Raw genomic sequence first — 22,765 nt, 5'->3', positions numbered from 1 at the left:
TATTCGCTATGTTTGTCATAAGTATAACATTTTTACAATTTTTTGTGTCCGTCAAAAGTATAACACTTTTTTTAGGATATGATTCCACCATCTAGCCTTATATTTTACTCTTGCAAATACCATTGTTTATTAAAAAAATAATCATGATTTACATTTAATTCAACCTCAATCACTCATTTTAAATGTCATATAGTATATATTGAATTGAGAGAAACAAATACTGAATTGTGAGAGTGTCACATAGGATAGAGAATAGTGAAGAACTCTCTAATATGTAGCTCTATATATAGTAAATATTATGGCTAACAAAATATAAAAAATCAAATTTTAATTTTATATTGAATATTGTACAATTGATAAAATTTATGTCGAAATTATAAATCCATACTCGTACGTAATCATTTGAAAATAAAATATATATATATATATTTTACTATACATTTTGATTTGTGACCAATTTATAATAATACTCACCACTACTCAATTTATTTAAACTTATAAAATATCTAGATAATCAAATATAATATGCTACCTTAATGGATTATTCATCTCAACCAAAATTAGAACCATACAAAATAAATATTTGATATAAATGTATAAATAGTAAAGTATTAAAAATGATGACAAATTCAAATAGAAATATCTATTGACATGATACTACAAACTCTTGAATGCATATGCTAAAAAGTTTAAATTTCTATTCTATTTTTTTTTTCTTCAATTCTTTGGTTTTTTGTCTAAAATTTATAAAAACTACAATTTCTAATACAAAGTATCTCAAACAAATATATTCTCTTGTGAAATCGAAGTTGAATTTTATTGCTCTTTTGTTTAAGTTATCTGAATGATTATGTCTACTAAAGTTTGACGCGGGACCTAAATTTTTTGATGAATAAAAGTAAAAAAAATTATGGACTTCATTGTGACGTAATTTCACCATTACTATTTTTTGTAATTATTTTTTTATTATATATATATATATATATTATATGTGTAATTTTTAGTTATTAAATTTATATTTTGTAGCAATTTAATTTATTTTCTAATGAAAGTCATAGTACAAACATACAATTTTAACTTACTTGATGGATGCAAAAATTTATATTTTATAGTAATTCAAATTTTCTCATGATAAAGTTTAAAATAATATAAATATAAATGTGGGAATAACAATTAATGTCTAATGTAGGAATGATGAATGACCTTTTATTTAGGTAATGGATTGCTAAAGTTTAATATATTTTCAATGTGGGATAAAGGATTTAAGATAGCAAAGAATAGTATGCAAGGTATTATCGAGTGTATTGAGCATGAGATTGCCCCATTGAAATTTTTATAGATTCTATCTTAGCTGCTCGTGCGATGGTTAATGAGGAAGAAGAAGCTCGATGTCTCCGGGATGAATTACGCGAGATCTTAATGGCGGCGAGGGTGAACCTTCTTATTAGTGTAAACCATGCTTATAGGGAGGCCAACTTGGCGGCGCGGAGTCCGTTTTTTGGACAAGTGATTTCCCTAGATGGTTGAGGGATATTGTTGACAATGATTTGAAGTAATTTATTCTTCTTCTTCCGTTTTCAAAAAAAAAAAAAGAAGAATAGTGAATGGAGAAGATGCCACCTAGGATTAAGGATGAATGTGGTGTCTTCAATATGTAACCCATTAGATGATATATAGATAGATAGATTTCTAAAATTTTGGGAAGAAAAGTTGTCAAACTTTTTACTGAAAAAAATATTACTGTTATAAAATTGATGCCACAATTTTTTTTTTCCATAAATACTCATGTGCAATCGGTTACACTGTACAACTGGTTTCCAGAATGACACTACTTCATTCGGGAAATGACATTTTAACATTTTTGAATGACACTACTTCAACATACAAATGACACTTAAAGATCTTAAAGTATCATTTGTATGTTGAAGTAGTGTCATTTAGAAATCAATTGCACGGTGCAATCAGTTGCACGGAAGAGTGCCTCCTTTTTTTTACTCTAATTAATACCACAACTTGATATAAAATTTAAACTTTTTATTAATATGCTGAAATAAGATTTTATTAAAAGAAAAGAAATTTAACAACGGAGAACCAAAAACCCTTGAAAGCACAAAGCTGTAGACTAAGGGCCGAGCCTCGTTAAAACCTCATAACAGCTGAGGAAAAAGAGTACTCGTCAAGGACCAAGGTTGACAGAGCTGAGTTAGGAGGTCTCAAGGATTCCGGCCGAACCATTACCCTTAGGCCTCCCGGCTCACAACCGATCCAGAACCAAGAGACATACACATAATTTGATATCTAACAAAATTGTAGGAAATGACATAAAATTAGTGTAAAAAAAAGAAGAGAAAAAAAATTCATATGCTCAACAGTAATAGGAAGGATATAGAAAATAAAAAGTTGTAAAATTTTAATGAAAAAAGAGAAAATAAAATATTTAAAATTTATATTCTTTATATTTTATTTATTTTAAATTTATTTTTGATGATTTTTATGCTATATTAACGATTTTGTCACAAACTTAAATTTAAGACACATGTTGAATATTTTTTATGAATTAAATTTAACAATATCTAAAAAGAATAAAAAAAGAGAAGAAATAAAAAATTGATAGAAAGAAATAGTAGTACAAAATTTGACGAAAGAAGAGAGAAAAAAAAGGGAAGAAAAAAACTCCACTTTCGACCATCCGTGTTATAAATCTACACTAGTTTCTCAATAAACAAAATAAAAGAGAAAAAAATCTGTAGTTTTTTTTTTTAATAAAAGAAAAAAATCTATAGTTAAACACTCTTTCTTCCTCCTTCTGCATATCCCCCCCTCCCATGCCCAACCTTCTTTCAATTCTTTTAGGTAAAGAAGTAACACACACACACACACATCCAGACAATCTTTACCCATTTCCTGCTAGTGTTTTGGTGGGTTTCTTTCATCTGAGTAAACTTCTCGTTTCTTCTCTACGGTACGTTTGCACAAGCATCTTGTGTGCAGTATTTGTCTTGGGTTTAAACCTATACACATCTTTCTCGTCAACTCACTCCATTCAATAATAATTTGTGTCCATTTCCATTTTTATTTTTATTTTTCTATTCAATAAATTTCCGGACCGAGTATTTTTGTTTTTTTGTTCCAATAACTCTCAGAAATTCGGCGTCTAGGTTGAGGACATTAATCTGTTGATGTTATCTGGTTTAAAATTGAATATTTTCTGAAGAAATAATGGGTAAATTTGTCTGGGTCATAAAAGTTATTGTCGATTGATTTTTCCGCACAAGCTGCAACGTTTGATTATCTTTGTAGTTATTTGGGCAATCTAGATGTTTCATCTTCAATAACTTTGGTAAGCTTTCCTCCTCTTGAAGTTGCTGTATCACTTTAGACACATAGAAGATGTAGATAGAGCTAGAGGTTGTCATTTTGTTTGCTTGCTGATTTTTTCAAGTTGGTTTGGAATGATAGCAAAGTCTTTCCTTTGTCTATATTTTAGAATCACACAATGAGCAATTTGCATGTTGAGCATTGGCTATTATATTTCAGAGAAATTCCAGATATGATCTTTGGCTATTGCTCCAACTTAGCTTTATTATTCGGTAGTATGATTGTATTAAGATAATTTTAATCAGCCATGCTGTCCTTTGTGTTGTTTTGCTGCAGTGTGTATCTTAAGATTGTTATAAATTTCCCATCTTGTTGTCATCGCTCTGATTTTCGATGGCATTCAAATATGTCTGCAGTTGGTAGGTCATAGGTGGTAGCCAAACTATGACAAATGCCTCTGTTGCTAGATTCAGTGGAATTAACAGAGCAGTGTTGCCACTTCCTCGTAGAAGAAAGTTCCGAATAGATTTTACAAGAAGCTTTTCAACCTGTGCTTCACCATTTGTGTGTTCATCTTCGTATGCCGTTTATCCCCCTTCTGCTTTTGTGTTGAACGCCCAACTCGCAGCATCAGATACCCTGCAACGCTCTGAAGAATGGTTTGCGCTACGCAGGGACAAGCTAACGACTAGTACCTTCAGCACAGCATTGGGAATGTGGAAAGGCAAACGTCGGTTTGAGCTATGGCAAGAAAAAGTTTTTCCTTCAAACGTGCAGGTAGCCGAGGGCTCTAAAAAGGGCGCTATGGAATGGGGGGTTCTTAATGAAGCTGCAGCTATAGAGCGTTACAAAAGCATTACTGGTCGGGATGTCAGCTCGTTGGGCTTTGCCATCCATTCAGAGGATCGATTGGATTGGATCGGAGCTTCCCCAGACGGGCTACTTGGATGCTTTCAGGAAGGTGGAATTCTGGAAGTGAAATGCCCATTCAACAAGGGGAAGCCAGAGACGATGTTGCCATGGAAAACTGTGCCGTTTTACTACATGCCTCAGATACAAGGTCAAATGGAGGTGATAGACAGAGATTGGGCAGATTTGTATTGTTGGACTCCAAACGGAAGCACTATATTTCGTGTATACAGAGAGCGTGGCTATTGGCAATTGATACATGGAGTTTTACGAGAGTTTTGGTGGGAGAACGTCATTCCAGCAAGGGAAGCACTTCTGTTGGGGATGGAGGAAGAAGCCAAATCATTCGAGCCAACATCAACACACAAACTAACTGGACTTGTTATAGCCAAAAGCTTAAATTTAGCCGGGGAAGCGAAGTTGCTGTGCCGGGAGATTGCAGGTCACGTGGAGTTCTTCCGTTAAGTTGGCATTCAAGTAAGTAAAAAAAAATCCAGACTTGTTCTTGTAGGTGATAGATTGGCTCATGATCTTCTTCTGTCATTCTTTAGTTTCGATATTTTATTTCTTGATATTTATAGTGGCTCCAATGCTTATCATTCAGCTTATTTTTAATAGAAGTATCATTTTAGCATTGTCTTGGCAATATTGTAGACTGTCCTCCATTTATCTTCATACCTTACCCTAAATTTTTGGTGTTGATATTGAATCGTCGTGATAGATGTTGAGTAAATTTAGGTGAAATAAGAACCTCTTACCTCATCGACGCAACAATGGGATGAGAGTGTTTCCCTCACTTTCCTAAATTAGTAGCTTCATGTAGGGAGCCAAAAACAGCCATATTTAGACCATGATCAAGAAACATTAGAAACTCTCCCTACCAGAAATTCTCTCTGCGTAAACGGTAGAAATTAAGGTAGAGAGGATAAGGAAGAACAAGAGAGGAGAGAAGATGGACATATACGAGTCTAACGGGCTGTCGTGGGCGGATCAGTGGGACCCTCAGCCGGTGCCATCGGAGATGCCTGAGAAGAAAGACAAAGATGATTCGGAGAAGGGCAAGAAGAAACTAATCAACTTCAAATGGGTGAAGAACTTATGCAAGAAATCCAAGAATAAGGCTTAGATTTCATGAAACGCGCATCGTTTCTCTATTTATCAATCTGATTAGCGCTGCGCTATGTGGCGAGATATATGTACCTGTATTCCTCATACAACAGCAAATATTTGCTATTAGGATGCTATCTTGAACTGTTTTTGGTTTTTGTCTTCTTCGAATTATTTCCATAGTATTGTTTCTTGGGTTGAAATTTTACCTGAAGTTTTTCGAGAACATCATGACCTACGAAAAGATGTAATCTAGTATTTGATACTTTCAGCTTTTAACAAATCTATCATCGGAGCAAAGTTTCTGTCACAGAAAATTTTTTGTAATTGAAGGGAAATGGATTAGGTCTATGGTTCATGAAAGATAAGTAATGGCTTCATAAGCTGTTTCCTTGTGAATAAGGAGACTGATTAAATCTAAATGAAATGAAGAAGAAGAAACAAGGTTAGCTTTTCAGAGCAGAACGTGGAAAGAAAATTTGATGAGAGAATTTCAGATTATTTGTGAATTCATCGCAAATTCATGATCATTTCAGAGGAAGTAGTTGGTAAGGAAGCATTCTTCCTTCCCTGTAAGATATTAGTGCTTAATTTTATACAAGTAAAATATTAGGAACAAATGTTAAATAATAAGAAGTATAGAATGGATGAAATGTGATTTGATAGAAGGTCTCATGTTAATCTTGGGAAAGTATTGTTGGAGAGAAAGTTTTGTAGAAATTCGTATGTGTCTAATAGTCATTGGACAAAAATGTATGGGTGGAGCACATATATTGCCAATTTGATATAGTTTGATTTTTATATAGCCACACAACATGAAAAGGATTCTTTTATAATCAAAATAAAATGAAAAGACAAAGCACCTTTAGTATTTAAATTAATAAAATAACAAAAAAAATTATTTGCCTTAAATAAAAAAAGAATATTTAACTATTTTTTAAAAGAAAAAACTAAATAAAAACTTCTCACAACTGCTATCATCACTCTCTCTCACGACTAGCATCTTTCGTTGTCTCTCACTTTGAACTTCTTCCTCTGGCGAGACCATCTCTTTCTTGGAACGACGCGATTTCTTCCTCCAACAACGTGAATCCTTCCTCAGTCGCACCACGATGACGACTGCATTCCTCTTTTGCTGCGCGATGAATATGTGATATAAAGCAAAAAAATCAAGGAGGCAGATATGTACAGGGGTTCAGACGAACATGACGAAAATCATATGACAAGGGTAACACAATAAAACATGGGTGATTCAGGCACTTCGCATAACTGAAATTTACAACTATATTATCTTGTCGAAGCATATAAGCATGATTGAAAAATATTATATCTCATCATTGGGTAAAGTTTATGATTTATATGATCTTTGATTAGTTTTATAAAGTGATAATGGTATCTTGGAAGCTGCACAATTTTTGCATATGTGTCGGAATTTGAAAGTACGAATTAAACTTTTCATATTTTGTGATCATATTATGTCAACCATGCACGAACATTTAGAAATGTGATATCTTTAATTGTTTGGTCTTTTAACTTTGTGATATATTCGTGTAAATAGCTCACATATCACTCGGGTGGGAGTAGTGTGTATACCCCTCATATTCAACTTTATGGGAATAAAAAAGATAAACTCCATTGATAGGGTTGATTGTGGGGACCATAATCAAAATCGTCCAACGGTGACGCTTAAAGCTATCTTCGTGGTATGTCTCTAAATTACCTAATGGTGATACTTAAAGCTACCTTCATGGTATGTCTCGAAATCAATCAATGCTGATACATAAATCTACCTTCGTGGTATGCCTCGAAATCATCCAACGATGACATTTTATGTGGGTTATCTTTACTCTTTGGAGTATTCTCAATCAAGTATTGGTATTCTCACGCGCTCAACAATAGAGTATGTCATTTAGATTTGACAAATATCTATATTGGGTATTCTCATGCGTTGGTCTTCTTACGTACTCAACAAAATATTATGTCACTCTGCCTTGACAAAAATACATATGATATTGCATTGCTCATCAACAAATTGGATATTCTCAAGTGTTGGTCTTTTTATGCGCCCAATGAAATGAAAGGTGATCACTTTTGACAATGTTCAAAAATCAAAAGGAAAATCAAGTCAGCAACCACAATTCTAAAATCAAGGAATTTGCAGTCTTGAATGAATCATTCAATATGCAAAGGGTTGTAGAACATAAATATCTTATCTTTGATGATTTACAAGGTTAAAAATACCTTATCTTTGCTTCTTTGCAAAGCTGAAACATATCTTATTTTTGATTATTTATAGGATTGAAATACCTGATAACACTCATGTTTCCATGGTTAAAAATACCTTATCTTTGTTAGCTTTATTGTTTTATCCTGCTTGGTTGGTGGTGTGTGTTTGTTTTGTTTTTGAGATGTTTATTGCTCCATTAGATTTCTGGTGATATACCAATGATGATTTGTATTGTGCTGACTAAATTCCTTGAATTGTGTTGTTTATGGTGATATAGTTGGGTGGAAGATGGAATTTATTCCATACTTGATTTGTAAAGCTATAAGGTTGGTGTTCTTAATTATTTATTGAGTCACTTAGCCTATATTTCCCTACCTTAACCAATGTCCCTACATTATAACAAAAAACAAAGACCTTTTTGATCTTAGACCTGGCACACTTTTAGCGATGGAGATTGTAGACGATTGACAAGCCTATGGTAAGTGATCTATATTGTATTGAATTCGATGAGAGCATACACGTCCTATATATTCCATCAAATTGAGAGTTGAGTGATACACATACCTTGTGAAATTCAATTGTTGGAATGTCAAGGTTGATTTAGCTATAGGTTATGTTTATTGGTGAATTTTGTGCTTAATTATTGAGGATTTGAGAATTTTATCATTCTTTATTTTTCGGAGGCATTGATGAGCTAGATTTCTTACCCATTCGTGTTATTGATTGTGTTCTTCTCATTATTCGAGGACGAACAATGGCTTAAGTTTGGGGGAGTTGATAACACTCATGTTTTCATGGTTTTTATTGTTCATATGATGTTAATTTTATAGGAAATTGAGTGTTGGATGATTGTTTTGTGCTTAAATTGCTTTATCTTGTGAAATATGTTACTTGCTTGAACTTTGATGATTTTTACAGAAATATGGAGTTCGAATTTGGACTGTTGGTCTTAATGAAAGTTGTAGTTCGTCTTGATACGAGTTCGTGAGCGCAAACGGTTTGTAAATCCGAGTTCGGACGAGGAAGATATGATCGAAACAAGAAAGTCGCGCGCAGCAGTGAATAGTGCCCGACGGGAATTTCCGAATTTTCGGGATTTTCGGATTTTATCAGTATTTTCGAGCTCTGTACTGTATTTATCCCCTGTGCCTATATATAGGTCTTCTTTTGACCTATTCAGGGTTCCCAACTTTACTTTCTCAGTTCCCAACTATATTTTTCAGTTCCCAACTTTTATATTTCAGTTTTCATAGCTTTAGAATTTATTGCTTTCCAGTTTTTACTGCTTGGATTGGATTTCCACAAGATTGAAGATTCAAGCTGACACAATTGTTCTACTTTCGATTTTTATACAATTCAGTTTTTATAATTGTGTTCTTTTTAATTATATTTATGTTTTATTTCAGTATGTCTGGCTAGTTTCGTTTAGCTGATTCTAGGGTTTGTAAATAGTTGATTGAATTTATGTGATTTATTTGTTAATACTTTTGTGTCTTCCAGTTTATGATTCATAATTCCTGGTGCTTGATTTCTTGTCGATTATCTGGCCAATAATTTGCATGTGTAGCTATTCGGTTTGAGACCTAGCGGAGATAACTGTTTAACGAATTCAGGAATGTATGATATAATTTTAACCTTGAGACCTAGTGGAGATAGAGAATTTACTAATCTACGATCGTTGCTGCTCTAGCGAGAGTGATTGATTATTAAGTGATCTCTCATCATAACTGGATTAAACTGGTACATAGGATTAATAGATTAATTGCGTAGATTTAGTTAATGAATTTACTACCCTAGGATCAGTTGTCTTTAATAGTTGATTTTTCTACGGTCTTTTATTTGTTGCTATTTGAGTTTTGTGTTAATCAAACCTTCTTTATTTTCGTTTGTCTGTCTACTGTTAAAGTTTGTTTAGGAGATAGCTACAGTTATTTTGGTTTTCAGTCCCTGTGGATACGATACTCGGTTACCAATTTTTGCTACAATTGCACCGTGTTAGTTGCGGTATTTTGTTGCTAATAAATTAGTGATCAATACCTTATGTGGCATCAGCCTCAACTCCACAACTGATGATACTTCGCGGAAAACATATGTTCTCAACTTGACAGCCCCTGAAAGATAGAAAACCTATGTAATTTGAACTATATTGTTTAGATCAAGTATTTTTTTTCCTTTACTAGTGTTTTTTCCATTAAACTTTTGTCAGAAATTTTTTAACAAAGCTTGAGCCAAAGGACCTTTGCTAATGAGCCCTTGGTATTAGGTTTTACTTTTAGGCTTTAATAGACTATAAAAGGGGAACTTCAAGCTAATAAAAATTTATAAACTATTATATTTACATATAAATTCTATTTAATTTCATCTTCCATCGCTACATTAAAAATACATTTGTCGTTTCACTCCATTTTTCTATTAAAAAAAAAAGAATTAGATCCCAAAACTACTATAACAATATATTAATTCATTAAATATAGGGGTAATTGCCTGTAAATTCCTAACGTTTACACGGAATTGGTTTTTGCACCTATTTTTATTTTTCTTCTTTTAAATACCTAACCTTTCGTTTTTGTCTCAAATTTGTCCGATCACCGGTTTTTTCTTACGCCGGCGCCGGAAATGCCACTGTGGCAGCCGGAATCGCTGATTTGGCAGCCGGAATTGACACCTAAGTATATATTTGACATGTGGAATAAAATTAAACAAAAAAAAGAAAAATAATTGACATGTGGAAATAACCCCCCCCCCAAATCGATTTCTTCCTCCTCTCCTTCCCCCATCCGGCGCCCGTCGCCCCCTCTCTTTCCTTCCCCCACCATCTGCCGCCGCCTCCTCTCCTTCCTTCCCCCACCATCTGCCGCCGCCACCTCCCCCATCTACACCTCGGCGCCACCAGTTTCCCCCTCCTCGAAACTTCGTCGCCTTCCTCCAGATCTATATCGCTGCAGTGAGAATTAGGGATTTGTTGGAATTGAAGGGAGGTTTCAGAGGGAGATAATAAGGTTGAAGTCGGTGGTGGGTTTGTGGCGGCCGGAGGTTTCAGATCTATATCGCTACGGTGGAGGTTTCAGATCTACTGTCGCTGTGAGCACTGTAGGGGAAGGAGGAGAGATGCAGCTGGCTGAAGGGGGCGGCGATGGCGGCGGCGGTAGGGTGTGCACTGCGGCGAAATTGACATAGTTTTTGAAGCTTCGAATTCGGCTGTAGAAATTTCAGTAGCTTCTTGCTACCATGTTTCACTTGTGTCATTGTGTGCGTGTGTGATTGTGTGAGAGGGTCGCAGGGGCAGCGGCGATGGGCCACGGCAGGGGCATCGGCGGCGAGTGTGGGAGGGGGTGCCGGGATCTGGGAATGAGGGATGGGCAGACGGGGCGGTGGTGGCGGCAGCAGCGGCGGCAGAGGTGGGAACTATGTTTCATAGAGGTGAGGGAATCGCCGGTGGAGGGTGCGGCTGAGACTGAGCTCGCCGGTGGCGCGCGAATCGCCGGTGGTGTGTGGCTGGGGACGGTGGTGGCGGCAGCGGCGGCAGAGGGTGGCAGAGCCGGGTGGGGGAAGGGGAAGACTATGGGTGGGGTGGGGAAGATGATGACATAGATTTTTTTTTTATTTTTTTTAATTCCACATGTCATGAATAGGCTATGTGTTAATTTCCGGTTGCCAAATCAGCGATTCCGGCTGCCACAGTGGCCTTTCTGGCGCCGGCGTAAGAAAAAACCGGTGATCGGACAAATTTGAGACAAAAACGAAAGGTTAGGTATTTAAAAGAAGAAAAATAAAAATAGGTGCAAAAACCAATTCCGTGTAAACGTTAGGAATTTACAGGCAATTACCCCTTAAATATATATTAAAAATTTATACGATTTCATCTTCCATCGCTACATTAATTAAAAATCTATCTTCAATTTTAATATTAACTATGAAAATATTAGTTTTTCAATTTCTTTTTTATATTAATTACTATATACTCCCTCCGTCCATGAAATAGAGTCTCGTTTAAGGATGAACACAAGTTTTAATAAAGTTGTTGCAAGTAGAATAAATGTATTATTTGTAGGAGTAGTGTTAATAAAAAAAAGTAGAATAAAGTACATTACTATTTAAAAAATGGAATAAAAGTACAATTTATAGTTAAATATAAGAGAAAATGTTTGATGTGATGATTCAAAAGATTAAATATGACTTTTTTTGTGGATAAAAGAAAAAAGAGTAACTAAGACTCTTTTTTCGTGACTGGTAGAGTATTGTGAAATTTATTATAATTATTCAACTATGACAACTTGTATTAATGTAAAATTCATGAATTATGTGAATGCACGTAGGGCTGAGCATCGGTCGGTTCGGCCGGCCGATCGACCCAAAAAGTACCAACCGACGGTTTGGATGATTTATGGGCCGAACCGGCCGAAGTTTTGAGACCAGCCAGCCAAAAATCGAGCCGTCCAAATATTCGGTTTTTGATCGACCGAACCAAGCCGACTAGCTGAATAAGCTGGCGACGGCGACACGGAGGGAGGCTGGAGGCCGCGCGACGGCGTCGTGCTCGGAGAAGCAGCATCAGCAGTAAAAAAAAGGGCGGTTACAGGTAAGGCAGCGACATGACGGAGGTAGTGAAGGGTGTGTACAGGTGGCTGTGTACGGCTTGGAGCGCGTCTCTCCGGACTGGAACGTCATCTCGCTGGAGGTCTCACCGATCTGGAATTGGCTTGGGGGTATAGGGGGAGGCGATTCTGCCATTTTGGTTTTGGGGTGAAGAGGGAGACGATTATGAATTGGGGGGTGATTCTAATTTTGGGAATTGGGGTAGGTAGGCGTCGCTGGGTTAGTAATTAGGTTTTGGGAATTGGAATTTGAGGTGGGTAGGCGGCGCTGGCTTAGGAATTAGGAACTTAGGTTTAGGGAAAAAAATATATCAAAAAATTTGGGAATTGATCATTTATTATCGGTCGGTTCGATTTTCGACCGACTAAATTCAAGAAAATCGAACCGGCTGAAAAAACCATTTTTTTTAAAAAATGGGCCGAACCGACCGACCATAGCAAAAAAAATCGACCGAAAATCGATCGGTTCGGCCTATTTTTGATCGGTTTTTTCAGTCGGCTCGGTTTTTGCCACCCTTAAATGCACGAAATAGCTTAAATTTGTGAATACCACAACAAAAGAAAAAGAAGTTGAAAAACACAAACGATGAGTTTTTCAAGTGTACAATGCCAAGATGAGCTTTTCAAGTGTACAATGGTTGCACCAACACACTCCCAAGAAGCTTATAACAAAGTAACTAGAATTCAACATCAATACCAAGATGAGCTTTTCAAGTGTACAATGGTCGCACCAACACACTCCCAAAAACTGCAATCCAAAGACAGTTTTTGTATGCATCAAATCTTGAGTTATACTACAAGATATAGTAACAGCCCATGCACAAGATTATATACAAAGCCTTTCAAATAGTGAAAAAAATTCACAAGTGAAAATGTTCTAGCTTCTCATGCAATTCTCCCTTTTAACAGATTCAATCTCTAATTATTCACCATACAAACTTTTTCAAGAGTTTATACTTCTATGCATTCTTTTTTCTTTTTTATCCTTCCCTTTTTTTTGCCATTTTTTTTCTTATTACAAAAGAAAAGATCTCGTAGAACCTTACCTAGAAGTGCCAACAAGATCATCATCCCCTCCACACTAGTGTATCCAACTAGCCCCGAAAAGATTTACCAACCCCTCTGCACTAGTGTATCGAACGGTGGAGTTGGACAACACTTACCCATGGAAACTGCAGTGATAACTTACAAAGAGTCGACTTTCTTGTCCAGCTTTGTCTTGCTACTTGAGCAGCTGCTTAAAACAATCTAAACATAGCAATTCCAGACAAAACGTCTCCTCAAATTCAGTATCATTAATACACCGGCCACACTGAGCACACCTTCCTATACAGATACAACATGCTCTGCACACCTCAGGTGACTTATCTTTAACCTTACAGCCTTCGTTCGGACAATCATAAACCAACCTGAACTTCTCACATCTTAAACACATTTCAATATCAATTGTGCGATCATCATCATGTGGGAGATAAAAGTTCCCTCGGTGATAGAAACGTGGCTTCTGAGCACTTTCAATCTTATTGTTGCTAGAGCCCAATAATGAGTTCAACTCTTCGAAATGCTCGTGGTTCACGCCATAGAGGCCACCAATTCTCACATGTTTTATACCTCCAAATTCATTATTGCAGTTGTAGGCTCTGATACAATTAACTATGCATTCTATGTTGATTCTTGTACATCCGGGAACACACAGCTGCGGAATACAAACATTTTATCACATGTACCATAGAAGTCGTGCAAAGAAGTAAGAGAAGGAATACCATGGATCATTCAAACATCTGCATTTAACTTACAACCATAAGAAACAAGATACTATATTCAATCACCTTCTAATCTTAAACAAAGTAGAATATAAAAGACACATACATAATTTTCAATGTGAAAGCATAAGAGAATCGTGATTAGGCATTAGAGAGTAAATGAGAACCATACAACAAATCTCATATAGACCAGAATATTGGCCACAAAATCTGCTACATTGTAATAAAGCACCAATTCACATTCACTAGAACTATCTTTATTAAAGCATTATGTTATGAAGCTTGTAATTTTTTTTAAAAGAAGGAAAAAATAGCACCCAACAAGAAACTACCAATATTAACTAACGACTAATAATACCCATCAAATAAGCAAAACCAACTTAGCAAAGCATGACGCAACCACTTCTGTGATTCCAACAATATCCCATAAAACCTATTTGTTAAAACAGCAGGTAGAAATTTAGATGTTGATACCACGCTTCTTGATGATTAAGATGTTGGAATTCTAGAAAGATGGGGAGTGAGGTACAGGATCATCTGTCAGATATATTCTGTGAAGTGTTTAATTTAAATCAGAGTGCCTAGACTTCATCCTTTTATCAAGCAAATTCTCATAAAGATACTAGCAAAAGAGTAATAAGTGTTATGATCCACTACAAAGGTTCAAGTTATAAATAAGGTGGGCTCTGGCACATCTAGTTTATGTTCTACCAAAACAAAGAGATCCCAAAGTCCACTTAAAGCACTCAACAAATGGCTTTAGACAGCAGTAAAAAAATTACCAGATTTATATAACATAGCAAAATATCTCATGATACAAAAAATATTAGTGACATAAAGTTTCATGCTCCAGTACACATCACTCATCACAGTAAATCATAAGAGTCATACATCATTAGGGATCTTGCGTGCAAAACTTTCGAAAATTCAATAACCAATTAAAACACCATCCCGCCACATAATACCATCATGTAGAAACTTGCAAGTGTTTGGTAAAGCAAGCCTGAAGACAGAATGGTCAAATTTAAATACAACACTGATAAAAATAAGTGAATAACTTGACCTAATTGAACCACTAACCTTAGTTAACCTTCGATTTGCTTCTAGTACGCGCCTCAAACCATCATCACTGATTTTGGGGCATTCCACTAGGCTCAGACATTCAAGCTTACCCTGAGCCCTGCCGGCCAATTGCACGAGAACGTCATCTGTGATCCTTTCATTCAGAGGCTGACCAATGTGGATAGTCTTCCAAAACAAGGGATCACCTCGGACAGCAGATGATAGGGAACTGCAAACCCTTTCTATGGACAAAAGGTCTTTCACTCCCAAATAGCTAAGAACATAATTAAAAGCTTCGTGAGGTGCTCCTTCAAATTCAGACGCACCCTCCACTTCCCTTGCGGATCCCATGTCAAGACTGCAACTAGGACTCCTATTGCTGAAGCCAACATTCCCCACATCGCAGGCTGATCGAAATCCAACATCATATGGGGCCAATCCATATCTCATACCTTCCTCATCCTCATGTGTACTCAGTGTAAGAGCTGCATCTAGTTGGTGGTCAAACTGAAAATCACAAGGTATGTAATCCTGCATACCCATACCCAGTCTCTCATTCAACTGAATAGTGCGTGGAAAAGGTTGGAACTTAACAGAACTATTCCAAATTAAATTCCATCCAGCAAATAAACCATAACCTTCTTGACAGGACATGCCATTATTGCACCTCATGTACCCTTCACAATCAACCTCCAAGTCCTCCAACCACCCAGTGATGGCAGTGAAAGTAGTTTTTATATCCATCCCAAAAGGATCAGATGGCAAACGGTCAACAATGTCCATTGAGGTTGGTTCCGATGAGCTGCAACAGTCAACTATGTCCCTCTCACAACCAAAGTTCAGTTCATCAGATTCCAATCGGCTCACATGCCATGGTCTCAAGTAGACATCCCTATTCTTTTCAGAAACACACTCCACCAGATACCCATTCATAATCCTCACAAGTGACACCAAAATATCTTCAGATATATGTGCCGGGGCACCAGCCTATGTGAATAGTTCAAGGCCATTTCAATATCTCTACAGCAACAACTAAATCAATTTTTTTCCATCTTCACTATCCCAATAAACCAAAAGTGTAGGATATGATAACTACTAAACTCCAACCAACTAAGGTTGTCTTATTTTTCTGATTTTTTGGGTGAGTGGGTGGGTGGAGGGAGGCGATGTTCTAAATTTTATTTCAAACAAGAAAACCCTCAATTTCCAATGACGAACTAAAACGGAGCACCAAAAACATCACAGAGTTTATCCTGCAACTAACCCTACAAGAACATGACCTTTATTTCTACCACATCTGTCCAATCAATAATGCGGTTCCTTATATACAGTAGGAATCAAAGAATTCCCAATGTAACTAATCAATAAAAATAAAACTCGAAGAGAATATTAAAGAACCTAGGATTTGAAAGAATCATGTGATATTCCACCCCAAGAGCAAAGCAAATTTGGATAGAAAGAGCCTAAAACATATGAACGTCAAAAGTAATCAAAGAATAATCAAATTATAAAGGGCGAACAAAAACACCTGGTCTCTTTCTTCAAAACCCCAAAACCTTTCTTTTTTCTATTTTTCTTTTTTTTTATACACAGCCGATTGGTAGAGAGGTACTGGGTCCTTGAATTGGGGTTCAAAATCAAACCTTTAGCATGTATAGGGATAAAATGAAATGAATTGGGAGAATAAAAAATTAGAAAAAAGAAAATTGCAATGTAAGTATGAAAGAGAATGAATAGTGTGGAACAGTGGTGAAAGGGAAGAAAAGGAAATTTACTTGGACTTGGAGGAGGAGAAATGGAGGAGGGGGGAGTGAAGGTCGGGGGCAACAGGGGGTGTGTGTGCGTGCAATTTTAGGTAGGATAGGGAGCGACCGACACGTGTGGGGGCGAAAATTGGTTTTTCGCGGTGGTTGCGGATTGAAAGTGGCGGCGGGAGAGGGAAATGCCTTTACCCTAGGAAAATTTTACCTTATTTTCCGGAGCTACGAGTAGTTAGAATAACTGAAAAATTAATGGATGCCATTTTTGAATGGGAATATGGGATTGTGAACTACTAAATTACTAATGATGTAGACAAATAGTTTTTAATAAAATATTTACAAGTGTTTTACAAGTGTTACACGCTTTAATATTATATCCGTATGGGATGTTTATTTTGGATTTGGATGATAAATTTTGATAGATAAAAATAAATATTAATATTAATCTTTTATTTATTTTGATTGATTGAAACTTTGGAATTATTCCGACGACCTTGATTATTTCTATCATTTAAGTTAGTTTTACTTGATTTTTATCACATTAAAATGGTGAAATTAGAGAAATTATATTTTTGATGATAAATACTCAATTATACATCTTATCAATCATGCAAATTAAACGTTCATAAGTATATCATTATAGAGTGTCTATATGTCATATCATAAAATTTTCACATAAGATATTTTGTTATAAAATAATTATAAAAGTTGGCATATAGATCACAACTTAATTAATAAGGTGATTTTCTTTCGGTTAATAGGTTGGAAGTTCGAATTATTTAAAGAAGTCGGTATACATGTGAATCGAAGTTTCGAATCATTTAGATGAATTAGCTAGTGTATATTGAATATAAGAAGAAAGAATATAGGAAAGTAAAAAATCGAGGATAAAAAGAAAAGAGGTAAAAGGAGTATGAAGTTTGGAATTTTTTAAAGTAGCATTACATTTACACCTATCTCACGAAAAAAAATTGTAGAATTTTCAGTGTAAAATAATTGTTGGAAATTGGTTGTGAGTAACCAATGTTTGATAATTTTTCGAGTACCGAAAACATTTAATTTAGCATAATTAAATGGGACAGGATCGATCTACGTTCCGAGTAGATGATCGTAGTATATTTATTTACTCAAAACCGATTTCCGGTGAGTGAGAAATAATTGTTTAAAGTTGGGTACTTGAAACATTGAGCTGTGGGAAAAGATAAGCATTAAATAAGATTTAATGCTTATCCCACATCGGAATGTGGATAACATTTATTACAGTATAAAAGTTATTACATCACAGGATGTAATAAAACTGTGTGCACAAGTGACGGGTTGCAAAGCCCACACGCGCGCGCCGCCGCCGCCGCCCGCCCGGCCCGGCCCCGGCCCCGTCGCCCGACGCCCGGCCCCGGCCCCCGGCGCCCGGCGCCCGGTCGCCTACGCGCATGCACACGAAGCCCGCTCGGGCTTGGCTCGGGAGGACCCTTGGTCTCCCAGGAAGCTTCCACATTACTGCAGAGCCGTTACTTCTGTAACCGCTGTCGGAGAATTCATGGTGGCAAATCCGTCCCCGTCACGCGGCCGTGGACTTGGATCTTGGCAATTGGTCTTTGGGTGGTCTTTGGGCCTACCCTTATCTTTTTGGACCAACGAAAACTTGGTTCGAGGCCCAACTCGGTTGGGCCTACGCGCATGCACACGAAGCCCGCTCGGGCTTGGCTCGGGAGGACCCTTGGTCTCCCAGGAAGCTTCCACATTACTGCAGAGCCGTTACTTCTGTAACCGCTGTCGGAGAATTCATGGTGGCAAATTCAAACAGCAGGGCTGTTACGTCCGTTTCTGTCTGTAACTGTCACAGCCCGCCCTAACTATGGATAGTTAGGCCGAGTGATCCACGACTAGGGATGGGGTTAAAGAAGAAGGGGAAGAAAAGGGGCGTCATTTATAGCCGTAAAACTTACTCATCTTAATAAAACTCGTCATTTTTATTCATTAATACTCAATTGAAAACAGTCTATGAAAGACAGCATAAAACTTAATTAATATCATTAATCAAGTTATACATCGTATGAAACCATTCTCTTAAGACTCAAAGTATGACATAACATACTATAACATCAACAACATCTTGCAGCGGAAAGTAGCTAGACATATGTATGAAGACATATTCTAGACAGGTTAACTATTTATTAACAACCCTGGAGACTCCGCTCATTGCAGCACCATCATCACATCAGCTCAACCTGCACATTTAGAAAACATATGCAGGGCTGAGTACAAAAGCACTCAGTGGGCACGTATGCCTAGGTATAAAAATACATGCTTCAAAACTGTAAATTGTCATGCCATCATAAACAGTACAGCAAGGGAGTTTTTCGCTAAAAAGGCCTAAGCTTACTAAGTTCATTTGTGATTCTTAAAGTTCGTCTGATCAGACTAAGTTCTTTGTAATCTATCATATCTGAAACTGTGTGCCGGAGAGGTGGCCACCTCTCACGGTCACTTGACCGGCCAACCCGCTAGATGACTCACGGTCACTGGTGTACACTAGTCCTGGCAGGATAGCTATCAACTGCTCAGGACCCGAATTCGATTGCATCATTGGCAAAGCCAAAGCAGATAGATATCATACTAAAAATTTAAACATTTTATGGCAAGACAATACTTGAAATAACTTTAACTCAAAGATTTTGTCATGAAATAACTTGCTCAAAGGTAGCATTAAACTCGTTTGATAGATATATAAAACTGAAATTAACAGTTAAATCATCTCATGCATTCATTCGTATAAGAGGCCTACGACAAGCAGGGGATCTCTATATACGTATAGTAAAAGTAATGCCCACCTCGTTGTGTCTCTGTATCAATGAGTAACGTCACTCTCTCCCTCAAGTCGTTACTTCCCAAAAGGACCTTCATCGTTATGAAGAATTGGTGAGAAGTTATAAAAGAAACCTCGATTAATAATCTAATCTCTTTTATGAAACATTAGTATCTCTAATGTTCATCTCTCTTGATTGTTAATCAATATAACAATTATTATCTCTCGTCATTACTCATTAATTATAACATCCTTATGTTATAATTAGTAGTGCTTCAATTAAAAGAAATATTTAACACATCGAAAAGTCCACTTTCTTAGCAGATCTATTCGCTCTCATCTCGTCTAATTAACCAATTAGAAAGTTAAACTTTCCATTAGGTATGTATTTGAGTCACAGGTCAACAAGAATTGACTATGCTCAAATTTTAATTTCACTAAAAATTTCGGCATGACCTATTCATATATAATGTCAACCACGAGATTTCAACGCGTGAATCTCACTACGTGAACTCGTCTCTCGACTCAAAACTTAACATCTTGACATCTTTTCAACGCAAACCAAACAATTCAAAATCATCAAAACTCTTTATCAGTAAACTATCATTTATACTCGACACCAATTGTTCGAGTGTCAGATACCAACATTTATGTGCGTTAATCATAACTCTCACAACTCACACCATTTAGTCATATCGTATCATCCATCAAAACAAATATAATCAAGTTGTTTTCTAGAAAGTTTTGCTGTTTTTGTGTCATCTTTAAAAATTCATAACAACCAACTCAATCATCATAAACTCTCATACCAATTGATCTCAAAAACTCCATGAAGTGTAGTTCACTCTAAAAATGGTAGTTAACCAAAAAGGTTAAAGGTTTTTGGAGATATTGCTCTTTTAGTGCAGGCTGTCAAAGATTGACAGTTTCTGCCAATTTTGTTTAGGCCATTAGAAACCAAGGCAAACCTTAATAAAATTCCATCAAATTTAATCATCCAAAACTAAAGGTATCCTTGAAGATTTGGTTAAAATTTCACAAGAGAAAACGTTCATATGATCTGCCAAATAAACAATGAAACTCATACACTTTTACTGTTGGACAAATATGACAGCAGAACAGGGCATTTTTGAAATAATAAACTGCTCTGTTTCAGAGGTCATAAAAATCAAAATCTTATGTTTTTAGAAAAGTATTGAAGTCTAGTTTCGTTTAAAAAAAACGGTGATGCAAAATCCTTCATGGATTAATAGATATAAACATTTTTGTGAAGTCTACCAATAGTTGACAGATTCTGTCAAGGATTTTTCAAAATATCTTTAAAATAGCAAACATCATCCAAAAGACATGAAATTTTGCAGAGACGGAATACACATATCATAGATAAACATACTAAAATTTCAGAGTCATCAAGCAATGAAAACTCATCGAAACATAAGCTTGAAACTGCTGTAAATTCCAGTTTTAATTTCGTTCAACCAATTATCATCCATAAATTGTAAATCAATTAGCATGCTCATGTGATATCGTAGAACACATATACGCAATAATATTCATTATGCAACGTCCCAAACTTCACGAATTTAAATAATCATGCTCTAAAAACTTATACAATTTTCGTGCTTGAAAAAATACGAATTTAATATATATCGATCCTAGCATACCCCTAAGCACAAATATCAAGTCAAAACGATCAAACAAAAATCGAAAGACAAGCTAATATGTGAAAAACGGGGCTGCCCTCATGGGTTTCATAGCTACGGTTCGTTCCGTTCTTACTCCCTTCATTAAACATGCTCAACATCTACCCAAGAACAACATACTAAAATTTCACGACGATCCGACGTCGTTTCAAAATAAAGTCGAGAATCGACGTTTTTCGACGTCGACGAAAATCGAAAATAAAACCATCAAAACGTAGGTAGAGATCTTACCTACTTAGATACATGATCGAAAAGATGATCGGCGCTCGTCTCGGTGCTCAAATCGGAGGTCAAAAGCTCCGTCCAAGCTTAAATGAAAAATGGCGTGTGTAGTGTATGTTTTAGGTGTTGTGTGTGTGAATATGTGAGTTGTGTGTGTGGTGTGGGCTGATATAGCGTGAGTTAGTGAGGGGAAAGGGGTTTTGGGAGGTTTGGGGGTGGTTAGGGGTAGGGTAGGTTAGATATTTAGGATATTAACCCGTTAGTCGTTAAATATCTCGTCTCGTCTCGTTTTAACAACTAACAACCCATACTCTTTGTTACTCGCCCTCTCAACCTCTACTCACTTTCATTGCACTCGTAATTCTATATAAATATAGAAAACGCAAGCTCGTTCTCGAAATTCTAATAAACGAGTTCGGTTCGTTTATCGAGAAATCCCGATTTACTATTCACTCGTCGTCCAAAAATAAAAACTTTCATTATTGGACTCGTATCGAAAAACTAAGAATATTTCTCGACGACGTGCACGTAAGATTTTGAAAGTCGACAAAAAGACGAAATAGCAGTATTTTACTATTCATCGTCAAAAAGTCAAAATTTTCAAAAACGTCTTAACGGACTCAGATCTCACTTCCGAGTTCATCGTTCTCATTCAAATAATTATCTCGAATTATTCAAATACTCAAACTCAAATACGGATATAAAATCCCACATCATTCTCACATCATCGAAAGAACATCTCAACATCTTAAAAAAAATAACAAGAAAACTTCATATAACTCCTCATCTATTTACAAAGTAAATCAAACAAGGGATCTAAACCCTAATTACTCAAACTCAAGCAATTAAACACGTCATCAAAAGCCCGGGTATTACAGTAACTCCCGACACACTTAAATACCATCAATGGTATTAACTCCCCCTATTGATGTGGACTGTGCCCTTTATATAGGACAGCCTCCATGCATCATCTACACCTGAAAATCATCACAAGCAACATCACTCTGATACTCTGCATACTGCATCTGTTGAGTTCTGTTCTCGCCTCGTTCCAGTTCGCCGGAGCTCGTTGGTGTGCGGTGCTGCTACCTACGAGACGAAGCCGTTTCATCTTTGGGGACGACACGCCAAACCGAGAGCACTACCGGGGCGTATCTCGTCTTGCGGACAGAGGACCCTCCTCGACTCGGCTGCCTTTCTGGTTTTATTAGATTGTAATTTCAATACAGTTTTTCACTTGTATTCTCATCTCCTACATTTCTGTGTTACATTGTACTACGCCCGCAAGCTTGT

The 22,765-nt window shown here is 36.5% G+C and overlaps 2 protein-coding genes and 2 long non-coding RNA genes across 6 annotated transcripts; 2 read left to right on the top strand and 2 right to left on the bottom strand.

Moving 5' to 3' along the window:
• Positions 1-2,729: 2,729 nt before the first annotated feature.
• Positions 2,730-5,560, top strand: LOC130995566 (uncharacterized). 3 transcript variants are annotated; one of them, XM_057920896.1, is made up of 3 exons: positions 2,756-2,962; positions 3,735-4,704; positions 5,051-5,560. In XM_057920896.1, exon 2 carries the CDS (start codon positions 3,763-3,765, stop codon positions 4,690-4,692), a length of 930 nt encoding a protein of 309 aa, XP_057776879.1. In that variant the 5' UTR covers positions 2,756-2,962; positions 3,735-3,762; the 3' UTR covers positions 4,693-4,704; positions 5,051-5,560. The 3 variants fall into 3 exon arrangements, with proteins under 3 accessions (XP_057776877.1, XP_057776879.1, XP_057776878.1); XM_057920895.1 differs by having other exon boundaries at positions 4,966-5,560; XM_057920894.1 differs by having other exon boundaries at positions 2,730-2,962; positions 3,735-5,560.
• Positions 5,561-7,126: 1,566 nt separating this feature from the next.
• LOC130995565 (uncharacterized) lies at positions 7,127-8,930 on the top strand. Its single transcript, XR_009092199.1, has 2 exons — positions 7,127-7,415; positions 8,480-8,930. It is a non-coding gene; the product is annotated as an uncharacterized LOC130995565 (long non-coding RNA).
• A 4,052-nt stretch (positions 8,931-12,982) lies between these two features.
• LOC130995564 (F-box protein SKIP14-like) lies at positions 12,983-16,903 on the bottom strand. The gene is given in 3 exon segments (XM_057920893.1): positions 12,983-13,852; positions 15,000-15,961; positions 15,964-16,903. Coding segments are annotated over 3 exon segments (1,464 nt in total). The 5' UTR covers positions 15,992-16,903; the 3' UTR covers positions 12,983-13,378.
• Positions 16,904-18,743: 1,840 nt separating this feature from the next.
• On the bottom strand, positions 18,744-21,602 carry LOC130995563 (uncharacterized). The gene is made up of 3 exons (XR_009092198.1): positions 21,482-21,602; positions 19,573-19,639; positions 18,744-18,969 (listed from the first exon to the last, which is right to left on the bottom strand). It is a non-coding gene; the product is annotated as an uncharacterized LOC130995563 (long non-coding RNA).
• Positions 21,603-22,765: the final 1,163 nt, after the last annotated feature.

The sequence above is a fragment of the Salvia miltiorrhiza genome, chromosome 7, assembly GCF_028751815.1.
Source record: "Salvia miltiorrhiza cultivar Shanhuang (shh) chromosome 7, IMPLAD_Smil_shh, whole genome shotgun sequence".
Classification (NCBI taxonomy): domain Eukaryota; kingdom Viridiplantae; phylum Streptophyta; class Magnoliopsida; order Lamiales; family Lamiaceae; genus Salvia; species Salvia miltiorrhiza.
Note: the sequence above shows the minus strand (reverse complement) of the source record. Positions and strands in the feature narration are given on the sequence as shown.

Bases quoted from the DNA above. Each gene is read 5' to 3' on its own strand.
- LOC130995566 (XM_057920894.1), top strand. From the start codon at position 3,763: ATGACAAATGCCTCTGTTGCTAGATTCAGTGGAATTAACAGAGCAGTG.